The sequence below is a fragment of the Pinus tabuliformis genome, chromosome 9 (genome assembly GCF_031772625.1).
Source record: "Pinus tabuliformis cultivar Carrire ecotype Pingquan chromosome 9, CPIR1, whole genome shotgun sequence".
NCBI classification, from domain to species: Eukaryota; Viridiplantae; Streptophyta; class Pinopsida; order Pinales; family Pinaceae; genus Pinus; species Pinus tabuliformis.
Genome location: NC_142307.1, coordinates 1,608,439,373 through 1,608,453,010, shown reverse-complemented (window position 1 = coordinate 1,608,453,010; position 13,638 = coordinate 1,608,439,373). Strand labels below are relative to the sequence as shown.

General features: G+C 36.9%; 1 protein-coding gene across 1 annotated transcript in view; it reads right to left on the bottom strand.

The window, feature by feature from the left end:
- Positions 1–523: 523 nt before the first annotated feature.
- Positions 524–13,638, bottom strand: part of LOC149154939 (uncharacterized) — a 29,135-nt gene continuing 16,020 nt past the window's right edge. Inside the window, exon 2 of the mRNA XM_089441270.1 lies at positions 524–630. Coding sequence (XP_089297396.1) covers positions 534–630 — 97 coding nt within the window. The 3' untranslated portion in view covers positions 524–533. The remainder of the gene's footprint in view (positions 631–13,638) is intronic.

Below are 13,638 nucleotides of genomic sequence, written 5' to 3'. Positions count from 1 at the left end.
GGCTGCCTTGGCTTTGGAAGAACAAAGAAATTATTCTTTAAAAAAATTAAAGCATCGACAGAAAACAGTCAAGCAGCATTTCGACAAAACTACTGTCTTTGAGGCTGATCAAAAGGTTGTATTGTGGGATAATGCTCATGCAGATAAAGAAAAGCACACAAAGTTTCAGAAGCTGTGGTTAGGACCTTATACAGTTGCATCTGTTGTCAGTAATAATTCATATTTTCTTAAAGATGAAGACGACAGATTATTCTCTTACACCACATATGGTTTACATTTGAAACTTTATGTTGAACCAAAAATAGATTAAAAGAAAAGTTTAAAATGTTCTTAAAAATAATTAATTTTAGTTTTAGAATTGTTTGTTTTTCGTTTTATTGTTGTTTGAATTTCATTTGTCTTTGAAGAAGCTTTTGTATTTATCTGAACCAATCAAGTTTTGTGGTCTTCCATTTTTTTTGCATGTTTATTACTAATTGAATCTGATTGTAAAGAATGCAAACAGCCAAGTTAAATGAAAATACCTATTGTGCTCACAGTGTTATTTTGTTGAGTAATTGTTCTTTCCCTTGCATCGTTCCCATTTTGCATCTTTCTTCAAAGAAATGCATACTCATCATTTTGTGATACCTATCATGCATGATTTTAAACTATTTTAAGAATAAATATCATGAGTTTTAGCCTACTAAAAGCAGACTACTATGTAGAGTCGCCATGTGTTGATCCATATATATGACTCATCTATTATTAAATCTTGCAAATTGATGCAAAACCTGATATCCCTATGTTTTCTTAAAGTAGGTGGATTCCCATTAGTCAGACGTTTTATGAATGGTTGACACGATTTTTGGCTTATATAAGTGTATGGCATAAGCAGATGAACAAAAGATTTCACATTAAAATCTCATGACAATGTTTCAAGCATACATCGTTGAAGGATTTATATTATCATGGAATAACGACTATTCTGAGCTTATGGTTATACTATGTGAATGCAAATATGTCATTACTTACAAAATTGGGCATACAATATAGAGTTGATGTGCATACAAATGAAAAGTTTGGCATAGGTTCATAATATAAAGTTTATGCATATGTGTTTGTTGATGTCTGTAGTTCAGACATGTACTTCCACACACGTCTAAGTCTCAAGATGTGTAGAAGTCATCCAAATTCTTTACCTTAGTAATTCACTTTAATTAAAGGAATTAGTGAAGTAAAGAGAATTTTACAAAAGTGAGTTTAATCTAACGAAAAGTAAAGGGTTTACATTAGTGAATTAGATGAATTTTGACTGTTGATCAAGACTTACCATCAATCTCATTTAGATTAGGGTTATGGAGACTTATTCATCGATGGTTAATTGAGTCGATCAATAATTCAAGACTAAAAAGGCAAAGCTACGTGAAAGGGAGACACAAAAGAACTTAGTGAGAGATTGAGGCACAAAGGACAATGACTCAAGCCCAAAGAAGACAAAAGCAGTGATTAGCAGCAGTGTAATCAGCCAACAACTCAATCCAGTGGAGGTCAAGGCCGTACAGATCAAATCAAGCACCAGAGGGGCACAAATCAGGCTATACAGCGACCATACAGCAGGTGGAGGACACATATCAGCTAGTAGAGGCAGTCATACAGCAGTCTAGCAAAACCTTACAAGCCATATGGATCACAGTGCACACTAACAGCCAACAGAAGATCAATTGGGTGATTCGAATTTTTTGGAGGGTCATACAAGCCATACATGTGCCCAATTAATTTCCAGAAATTTGTTGTAGCTTGTGTTTATTTAAGGGAGCCCTTGTAAGCTTTGATGTTATTTTAATGAGAAGCTGATTTGAAGGGCAGAAACATTTAACTGTGTTGTGGAAATTGGTTTCATTTGTTTCTGCTAAAAATTTTATTTTGCCAGTTAAAATCCCAATTGTGTGAATCTTATTCTGTGAGCTGTATTAAATTTAATTTTCAGTGAGGAAATCACAACAAAATAATTTGTCAAGTTCCAGGGATAGAAAAATTTAACAGTCATAGAGCTCCACAGTCATCCCTCTTAACTGTCACAAATTTGCTCTTTGTTGATGGTAATTAGGGCATCCACCCACCCTCACTCAGTCTCCAATTCTGACTGATCTAGAACTTTCTAGGCAGCCCACTTGACTCAGATTTGTCACGTCAAGTATTGTACTCGTAGCACACATAAGACAACCCACTCAACAATACTTGAACACATCAAATCACAGTCCTTAGGGTTTACATCAGCATCCCATTGATTGTCCTTTTGCCACTTCAAATTGACAATCCTTAAGGCATATATACATGCTGTCCACAACCCTGTGTGGCCATCTCTCAAATATGAAATCTGTGTGCTGGTCGATTCTGTTCGTTGCTCTGATGCCATGTAGAAAATCCACGAAATTTTGATATACTAATATGAACAGTCTGAAAACAAGTTTCTTTTCATATAGACACGAAATTTCTCTACCAAATTTGCAGCGGAATAGGAACAGAAATAAATACACAATCACACAGTTCGACAACACAATTTTTCTAGGGAACTCAACTAGGAAAACCCTCTGCTTGCTTGAGAATTTTATTGATAGAAACTGAGCAATTGATCTCTTACAAATACAGCTATTTCAATCTGAAAACAAACTTGTTTTCCTGCCTTGAGCCAGGCTTGAAACCTTTGCAAGATTGTTGATCCCTATCTGCTCCCTATCAAACTCACAGAAGCCTCAACACATAAGCACCAACCTGTGCTCTCTATTGCCTTGCCTCACCAACTCGTGTTCGCAAGCAGTGTTATAAGGACCGAACCGGACCGGCCGGTTCAGACCGGTTTGACCATTTTGAGGCAAAAACCAGTTTGAACCGGTGAATTGAACTGTTTTTTTCCAGTTCGGTACAATAAATCCATGTATAACACAAGAAGTGGGGCTTTTTTTGCTTTTTTTCTTTTAGTGTTTGTCTTAGTTGGGTAGTAGCCCAAAATAGGTGTCTAATATTCAAGCATATGGCCCTACTCATCATTTTACTTAAATTTTTAACATTACCATGAAATGACTCAGGATGTTTAAGAGTAGTTTTGACCTCATTGGATTTCATATGGAGAAAGTAGAATTTTAGATCTCACTCAAAATCCAACAGACTCAACAATTTTCAAGGATTTCATGATTGGGGGATTGTAACGCTACATTGGATTTTCTCATGTACGAGCTAAGTAACCTGACACGGGGATTCGAGATTCGTAGGATACGGGAATTCGAGTGTCAGATTCGGACACATTGATGCCCCGGAACAAGGCACGTAGGATTCGTTATATATTATTTTATTAAATATATATATATATATATATATATATATATTAAAAATTAGATATTTCTTACACAAAATCTTATTAATTATACAAATTCATTGATTTCAAACATAGATCTTCATCTAGATGTTAGTTTTATTGTTTACAAAGTAAGTTAGTAACATTATAGCATGCATAGTACATACAAAATTCAAATACATGTCACTGTCACATAAATCATAAATGTTAAATCAATGGATCATAAATTCTAAATTCATAAATCATAAATCATAATATGAAGCGAACAAAGTTCCTTCTACAAATTAACTACTACAAAAGACTTGGAATATCGAGATATCCATGAGGATACAAATATTATATAAAATATGTGTGAAATAATAATGAATGAATTTACAATGAGAACAAGAGGCTTGCTTTTATACCAAGCAAGCGTCTGTTCACGAAGAGTCATGTCTCATTTAGACATGCCTCTTCAACCTAATTACTAATTAACTAATAATTATTTATGATTATTGTCATTTACATTATTTTACATTATTTATATATATTTTATTCGTTACATTGCCTCCTTCCTCAACAAGCTTTGTCCTCAAAGCTTGTCGATAAAAAAGGCTTGGTCTCTTTTTTCGGCTTCCAATGACTTTCTCTCTCGGAACAATAATCTTCGTTGATATAAGCCGATAGGATCTTCTAAGGGACAAACAAAATTGTCGCACTGAGAAGGGATCAGACCATCCCAAATTAATCTTCTGTGTAGTACTCTGATCACTAGAATTTTGTAACGACTTGTCAGTATAAGACGAGATTAAGGTTACATCACTCTTCTCTGGAACATCAACTTGTTGTTTCTGTTCTGAATAGTATCGATACATAGCATGGTTGAGCTATCTAATCTTGTGATTCGGATGTCGATATGGAACCTTTTTGGTTTGATTTTCCCTTATTGGGCATGTGGCAATTTTTATATTTTTTTCTGGCAAAGATGTTGTTGAGTTGGTTATGGAACATTCTCTTGGGAAGTTCATTGTCTGAACTGCAACATCCAAGCGCGTTTTTTCTTCAACTTGCTTGTCTTCTTCCTGAGTTGTGACATTCACTGAATCGGTATTTGTTGTTTTGTTATCAACTTGAATTCCTACATTTGATGCTTCTTTCTCGATGAGTTGTTGTACCTTGTTTTCTAATCACTTCTTATCCTTCTTGAGTTTCTTAATTTGCGACAGTAATTTTTCGCTATGGTTTTTAAATCGAGAAACTTCTTCACTTTTGTCAACATTGATTTTGTCAATTTCTTTTTGCATATTTTGTAATACCTTTTTACATTCTTGAGACATTACTTTTGAAATATCTGAGATATCTTCTGGTGTTACTGAATTTGGTTTTAGTGTAAAATCTTGGAGCGTTATTTTCTTCTTCTTGTAAGAAAATGTTAAAAACTTCTTCTTTGTATTTAGAATAAAGGAACCTAGAGTTTCCATCCAAGGTAAACCCAAAATAATGTCACCTTGATTGTTCCATAGGGTCTGAACTGAGAATTGTGATACAAATGTATAATCTTCAATGTTTAACTGTAAATTGGCTATGTCATATATTTTATTGCGAAAAAAGTCTAATTTTTCAGTTATATTTGACTCTGGAATCACTAGTTGGTTTGCGATTTTAGGTGTTATATAATTTGCATCTTCTGCCGGAGAAATAGAAATAATAACATCTTTTCCTGCGAGAGTTCCTTTAATGTTAAATAACGCTTTACCGTCTCTGGGTAAGGTTTCTGGGAATCTTATGGCCTTCATTTTTGTATTAGACTCCATTTTTGCTTCTTGAATATTAAATATTTTTTAAATTACTTTCTTTTTCTTTTTTCTTTTTTCTTTTTTTAATAAATCTTTTGTTTTCTATATATATTTTCCAAATATTCTCCTTTAATGTGGATTGTTAAAAACTTGAATACCCTTTTATTAAAAAAAACTCCTTTATATTGTTGCCCTCTATATATGTATGTATTTCTTTATATTAAGACCCCTTTTCAAAATAACTTTATTATCTTATAATAATAATAGTTTCACTTCTTCTTTTTTAATAATAAATTGGTCCCTTTTTTTATATACTTAATTACTTCCTTGATAAATTTTTAATGTCACCCCACTTAATAAATATAAAGGTCACGTCTTTTCATATGACACGGTCACGATGTTAAAATACCATGGGCTATTACCATGGGTTGTTTTTAAAACCACGGGCTTCTCCACGTAAAAAGTTTAAATATACTTGGAAAGATTCCCTCTTGTCTTTATTATGCACTTATTTTATTTTTTTTTATTTTCTTTTTTTGAATTTGATTTTTTTTCTATATTTTTTAAATCTCTTTTTTTATATGACTTTTTTTTAAATAATAATCTTTATTATTATTTTTGTTATATATATATATATATATATTAGCCAAAGGCCTGGTAGTGAGATGGAGAAACCCCAAATATTTAGCGAAATGCTTGAACTGCAACAGCGATAATTTTGACAAAGAGTCGATAGCCAAAGACTTGGATCGGAGAATGAGCTTTGTGCACCAGTTAAACAACCTAGAGGACCAAACTGCTCTGATACCAAATGAAGCGAACAAAGTTCCTTCTACAAATTAATTACTCCAAAAGACTTGGAATATCAAGATATCCATGAGGATACAAATATTATATAAAATATGTGTGAAATAATAATGAATGAATTTACAATGAGAACGAGAGGCTTGCTTTTATACCAAGCAAGTGTCTCTTCACGAAGAGTCATGTCTCATTTAGACATGCCTCTTCAACCTAATTACTAATTAACTAATAATTATTTATGATTATTATCATTTACATTATTTTACATTATTTATATATATTTTATTCGTTACATAATACATATTCAATTTATCAATGATCCAATAGGAGAAAGACAAGATAGTAAGATAAAGACACTGACAGTTGTAGTTTTCTCATTAACTCATCAAATCAAAATGTGTTACATAGGTAGTGCAATGCCAATGGCAAATAGAAATAGAAAATATAAAACAACTACAGATATACAAGAGTCAAGGCAGTAGGTAGCCCATCATGAGTCATCAATCCTCATAGTCATCATCAGAATCAGCATCAATGTCCTCATCATCATGGTCACCACTGCTCTCCTCTACATCCTCCTCCTCCCCTGTATCCATAGTCGCCTTTGCATCTGCTGGTGTGGAGGATGACCCCTACAATATCACCGTCATCAAATCTAACAAGCTCAGCACTGGATCATTGAGATCCATGTTGGCCAATGCCAACTCAACACTGTTGTCCAGACCCATATCATCAGGAAAGACATCCCACATCTTTGTCTTTCTCTTCAACCACTCTTCCCTCTGACTGTAAATAAGACGAAGGTTGGTGTGCACATACACCATTGCCTCTGCCCTAGACTGCTCAAGCCTGCTCTTCTTCACACTATACAAATTCCCATATGTGCTCCAATTACTCTCGCAACAAGAGGATGAAGTCACCTGAGAGAGGAGCCTCATCACTAACTGCTGAAGAGGAGGGCTTGTTGCCCCATGATTTTCCCACCAAGAATAAGGCTTCTTAGCCCCCCTGTCTCTAATCACATCATATCCTGCAAATCGACCAGTGCCAGTGGAAAACTCTGCAAAGGCATCCTCCACCTCATCAAGCAATGCTCTACCTTGAAAAACCCGCCTGAATGCACCTTTCCTCCCTTGTGAGATTTCACCATCCATGTGAGGAGGGAATCTGCGGGAAGGTCCACCATTCAGCTACTCATGGTTGTAATATTATGGGTTCAATGAGTGAGCCAAACAATGTAAAGGTGTGCAATTCTTGTCCCATTTGCGGACAAGAATATCCTGTATAGTACCACAGAAGGCCTCTGGTGATGTCTCATAATCGAGGCACTCACTCTGTAAAATAATGCTCCTCACAGACTCAATCATGGAATCTCATCCCTCATAAACCTCTCCTAGGATGGGTTTGTCTGTATCTGCAAATCGAAACAAAGAAATGATAGAGTCCATGATCTAAATAATTAGATATACCCTCTCCCACCAAGCATCATCTAGCACTGTGTCCTTCACTCTTTTAGAGGTTACTTGATATGTCTTTCTCCAAAAAGACCAAAACTCTGAAATAACCATGGCCCCAAGAGCGGTCTTGACCTCCCTCAACCTCTTCAACATGATGAATGAAGAGGCAAACCGTGTATCAACAATCTTCAACAATGATAGATTGATGTACTCCTTGTAGATAGTGAGGGCATTTGTATGATTTTGCACAAAGTTACGGATATGTCGTGCATCCTCAATAATGTTACCAATCCAAAGCACATTAGAAGCAATGGATTTCAGTGCTAAGTTCAATGAATGGACAATGCAAAGTGTCCAAAACACTTGTGGATATTTAGCTTCCACAATCATGCCAGCAGCCTTGCAAACAGCTGCATTATCTATAATGATTTGCACATAAGAATCAACACCTACATCTTCAATAACTTTAATAAATAACTCACCCATAAATTGTGCATCCTTGTATTCTCCAAGTGTATCCACTGCTTTCAAGAAAACTGGACCATTCAAGGAAGACACCATGAAGTTGATGAGTGGGTGTCGTGCTGGATCTATCCATCCATCAGAAACAATGCTAACCCCAGATGTTGGCCATGATGCTTTAATAGGCTCAAGCATTTTTTGCACCTCTTTTTTTGCCTTCGTCAACAATGTGGTTCTAAGCTTCTCTGAACCAGGAAACACATACCATGATGGAGACCCATGAGTTAGAGCTCGGCACATCTCAATAAATAGAGGTGAGCGTGCAACATTAAAGAATATGAAGTTTTGATAGAAAAAGAAGGCAATGGTGAGATCAAGCTCTTCTCATTTGTCTTTTTGAAAAATCTTGTCCATTGGACCAAGTGAAATTGACTTTCTTTTTGTTGCTTGTCCCCCAATAGAACTCTCAAATGGAAATTTGGTGGTGCCTTTACTCTCAAATGGAAATTTGGTGGTGCCTTTTCTCAAAAATGAAAGGGGGTCATCATTCTTGGTTTTTCTTGATTTTGCAGCCACATTTGCCATACCAACAGTGAACTATTTTTCCATTTCTTTCCTCTTTTGTAAAGGAACAGCTTTACAAGCTCCAACTCCACAACTGGTAAAGCCAACAAATGGCCTTTCACACGAAAATATGTGCTTGTGAAAGTATTGTGGCAAAATTTGCATCTCCAATGCACATTGCCTCCTCCCTTCCCCTTGGTGCTTGGCCCATTCTCTCTTCTGACATATTTCCACAAGGGATATTTCTCATTGTTGTCTTTAGGAGGAAGTCTTCCCTAACATTACTTGCAGCAAACTCTGATGATATTGGGGGAGGAGGGGCATCTCCAATGGGGACATTCTTCCCCTTCCTTTGCCCCCTACTTGCTGCCCTTGATTGAGCCATGAATACTGTAAAAAAAATATACAAAACATGCACAAATTTGTAAAAGAAATGCATATACAAACTGCTGTAATACAAATGCAAAAAAATAGAGATGAAGTGCACTTACCTGGTGCTTGAATCTCCTTGCCGAGTGCTCCAAACCCCTAGCTTCTTGCTCCAAACTTCTAACAGCAAACCACAGCTCACTATTTGCAAAAGGAATGAAAGAAAATGGTAAATAAAAATAGGAATGCGTTGTTTTTAAAGCCCGCGGGTTTTATTTTCGTCGGATTCGAATCCGGTTTTCGAGACCCGTTGTGTCCTAACAAGACACGACCCGGATTTGAGCACGTCCCGTTAGGACACGACGTGTCCCGAATTTAGGATTCGAATTCATGTGAATCGTGTCAGATTCGTAGGATTCAGACACTTGAGAAAAATATGACGAATCTGGTTTCTTAGTGTACGAGGGTATGGAACTAGTATTTAATCAAGAGCACCAAGCCCTCTATGTACCTTGATGTTAGAGGCATTTGTTGTTGAACTCCTTTATCATGAGCCTACTAAAAAAAACACCCATCACTCAAACAAAACCTTGACTTGACATGCTATGATTTTTGTATCTTATTTTAATGCTTAGAGGGTGATGTTGATGACGAAGATCCCAATATAGGCAATCATTTTGATGATATGTAGGTATTTGTTGTAGCATAGTTTTTCTTGGATGTTAGAGGCCATGTGGAGCTTGTTTGCAGATGTATTTTCGGTTTAGAGATGGATCACACTCGGTGCTACTTTGGTTATGTGCACCCTTACATGCTATATAAATGAGAACTTTTGCTTATTTGTGTCTAAATGGTTTGGATTCATATGGATGCACATGAATATATATGGTTTTGTTTAAAATTTGAATATTTTATGTGTTTTTGGTTGACCGGTTTTTTTACCGGTATCCGTACGGTCCTGACAGGTTCCCGGTCTGGGGTTCTACCGATTCAATGACCGGCCCGGTTCCTATAACTATGCTCACAAGACAATGATCAAATTGTGCCTTCATTCTTCCTTATAAGCACTTCAATTAGGCTATTACTGGCAAGTTCTATATGAGGAAAGTCGAATTGTTGATTGACTAGTTAACAAAAGCTCACTGGTTGTGTTAACTCGTCTTTCCTATAATTTAGGGGTTTGACTCAATCAACTCATCCTTTACCCAAAATAACTTGCACTAAAAGACAATAAACTCAACCTTCCACTAATTAGCAGTAGGCAATTGCTTCTTGCACTCCTAACTCTTAGGAATTCGCCCTAAATATTAGGAACTCGTCCTACTTTTTAGCAATTATCTCCTAACTCATAGGAATTCGTGCATGCTCTAGGAGAAACTCGTTGTAGTTCCTTTGATTAAGACACAAATCAAGGAACTCTTTCTCGCTAACATTTCCAACATTGGGTTTCCCTATCATCCACGTTGTGAAGGGCAATGGTGGATTTCATATCATTTATAAGCATTTTGATGGCTTTCCTAAAGATAGTAAGAATTTCAAGAAGCTTATTTACATCTCCAAAGGGTTCATTGCAGAAAATAAGAACATGTCTCCTCTCCTATTTTGCTTCTGTTATCGATTTGCTTATGCTTTCTGCGACCAACAAGAAGAGGAGAGGAGAAAGCGAACATACTTGCCTGAGGCCCCTTTAAGCATGGAAAAAGGGGGCATAGAGCTATTTCTAAGAACTGAGAAAGACACAGATTGAAGACAACTCATTGGCCAAACCAGAGTCCCGGCGAAAGCCTATGTGAGTTAAAAGTAACCTGATATATAACCAGTTGGCCCTATCATAGGCTTTTGAGAAGTTTATCTTGAGAACAACCTCTTTCAGCTTGTGCACTTTAATACTATGTATGCCTTCCTATGACACACCAATTGCTTCATGAATCTGACGACCTTCTAGGAAGCTAATGCTCTTTAGAGATGGATTTGGATAATATGGGCTTTAGCCTCATGGCTATAACTTTTGCAATGACATTATAGATGCAATTGCACAGAGAGATAGGATGAAAATCTTCTAGGAAAAGAGACTTATCGGTTTTGGAATGATAGCAATGAAGGTAGAATTAAAGACTGGAAGGACTCTACCCTCTCGCGGATTCTTCAACTAACCTTAGAATCTCTTGGCCTAGGATGTCAAAGAGTTCCAAAAAAAATTCAAATGACCATTCATCAGGGCCTGGGCTTTTATCCCTTTGAAAGGAGTGAAGAACCAATTTGATTATGCCTCTGATACCTCCTCCATAAGTATAACCTGCTATCCTCCTCCTTGACAAAACTTGGGAAGGCTTGTGCTACCCGAATGATTTCTACAATAGAGACTCTTGGCGCTTTGAAAAACTCCTGAAAATGATTCTTCTCAAGATCGGTCAGCTCTTTAAAGCTTAAGAGTTCATTTCCATCCCAGTCCTCCAGGGACCAAATAGTGTTGAAAGACTTGTGACCTTTGGTAAAACCCTGAAAGAATTTTGTATTTCATCACCACTCTTCAACCAAATTGCCCTGCTTTTAAGTCTTCAGCCTGCTTCCTTCGTTTCTAAGAGCGATTTTCGCTTAGCCTTGAACAAGAATTGGTGAACCCTTCATCCCCTTTATTTGATAATGAGAGTAGCTCCTTCTCTACTTCTTGAAATTCAAGATCCTCAGTTTGTCAGTTTTTGAAGGCCCATTCATTAGAAAGACATTTTATGAGTTTGAGGTTGGCTTCAAATTGGCTTGCTGCAGAAGCTCCCACCTGGGGCTCATAACTTTTCCAGTGCTTTTTTACAAGAGGAACAAATTCCTCTTCTTTTAGCCAGTGAGAGTTCATCTTGAAAGGGCCATTGTCTTGTGAGCACGAGTTGGTGAGACAAGGCAGTAGAGAGCATAGGTTGGTGCCTATGTGTTGAGGCTTGTGTAAGTTTGATAGAGAGCAGATAGGGATTAGCAATCTTGCAAGGGTTTCAAGCTTGGTTCAAGGCAGGAAAACATGTTTGTTTTCAAATTGAAATAGTTGTGTTTGTAATAGATCAATTGCTCAGTTTCTATCAATAAAATTCTCAAGCAAGCAAAGGGTTTTCCCAGTTCGGTTCCCTAGAAAAATTGTCTTGTTGAGCTGTGAGATTGTGTATTTATTTATGTTCTTATTCCGCTGCAAATTTGGGAGATAAATTATGTGTCTACATGAAAAGAAACTTGTTTTCAAATTGTTTATATTAGCAGATCAGAATTTCATGGATTTTCTATACCCAGTACTCGAGGGAAAACTTCTCTTTCAATCATAAACTTTTGGATGAAGGTATGAACTATTTAGGCTTCCATCTCAAATCAAATAGCTACAACAAGGAGGATTGGAATTGGCTCTTAGCTAAACGGGAGAAAAGATTAAAGTGTTGGAGTTACAGGGGGCTATCCAGAGCAAGAAGGCTAGTCTTGGTAAAATTCATTTTAGAGGCAATTCCAGTTTACAGAATGTCTCTAGCTTGGATACCCAAATGTATCATGGAAAAGGTCTACTTCAAGTTCCTATAGGTTGGCCATAAAGAACAATCTGTTAGGGACCATAGCACTACCAATGGACGCATCGTGTACTGCCGTACTCCCTATGACTAGGATGCATGTTGTTCAACAACTTGATCTGGGATCAAGGACTGACTTTTGTCAGTGGAGAGTGGTATGATCTTATGGTTCACTCTCGATCACTTCTTCTTCATTATTACTTCATGGTTCAGCTAAGCAGAGCAAGGCAGTGACGACAGGGTTGGTACAGGATGGCATGATGATGACAGATGATTGGCAGGTGGAATTCTCCCTAGTTGAGAGGGAGTGTTAAAATTGGCAACTAGGGCCAAATTCCACCTTAGGCCAGCCCATATGATGGAGATGGTTATTACATTGGATTCCTCTTTTCGAGAGGTCCGATTTTGATATAAATATCATCTCATTCTGACAAACAGAAATGGAATTTTGAATTTATTCTCTCTCATGCACAAATTGTCAAGGTCGACCTTAGTCAAATGTAGGCTCATAAGCCCAATAGATGTGTCTCCTCACCCTTAATGAAGTGTATAGATAGGAGTGACCTCTCTCCTCATTTGGACATCAATCATCTCATCACACATCTCTCTCTATCCTCTCTTGATTGGTTCGCATAGCTTGGAGGCAGCCTTCCCTACTTCGCACGTGTGAAAGGAGGACGAATTTCAGGACTGTTTTGGAGGCTGAAAAATTCAAGAAATAAGGGTGCGTTGACCAGCATTGACTTGGGTGATTTTGACCAAAGTTGACTTCATTCTAGTGAGCAAAATTGCGATTTTTGAAGGCCGCATTGATTGGAACAATTTTCGAGGTGATTGGGACAGTTTCACTGGTTTGACTTCAGCGTTTGGCTGCATAAATTACAACAGTGTTTGACTAGGTTGACCGAACTATTTTTGGGTTGACTTTGACCCTCTTGGAAAGCTAAATTTATCTATTGTTGACCAAGCTGCTTGGAGGACATTTTGGAGCTGCTTTGACCATCGTTGACTTTTTGGTTAGCGCTGTTGTTGACTGCTGATTTGATAGGACTGTTTTGGGCAAGTTAATTTGATATTTGTACTCTCTCTCTCTCTGCTGAACTATTGAAGAATAATAAGAAGATTTGATCAAAGGATTTCCCCACATTAGGGTTTTTCCCTAACATCTGCCACATCTTGTGTCCTCTTGTCTTGGTTTGTCTTTTGCACATGTTTTTATGTTCTATATGCATTTACTATCAATATGCTTAAGTTAATGTGATTGCTACTGAATATAATTGGAAATTGTCATTGGGTTGATAAGGAACATTGAAGTAAATTGTGCTAAAGCATAA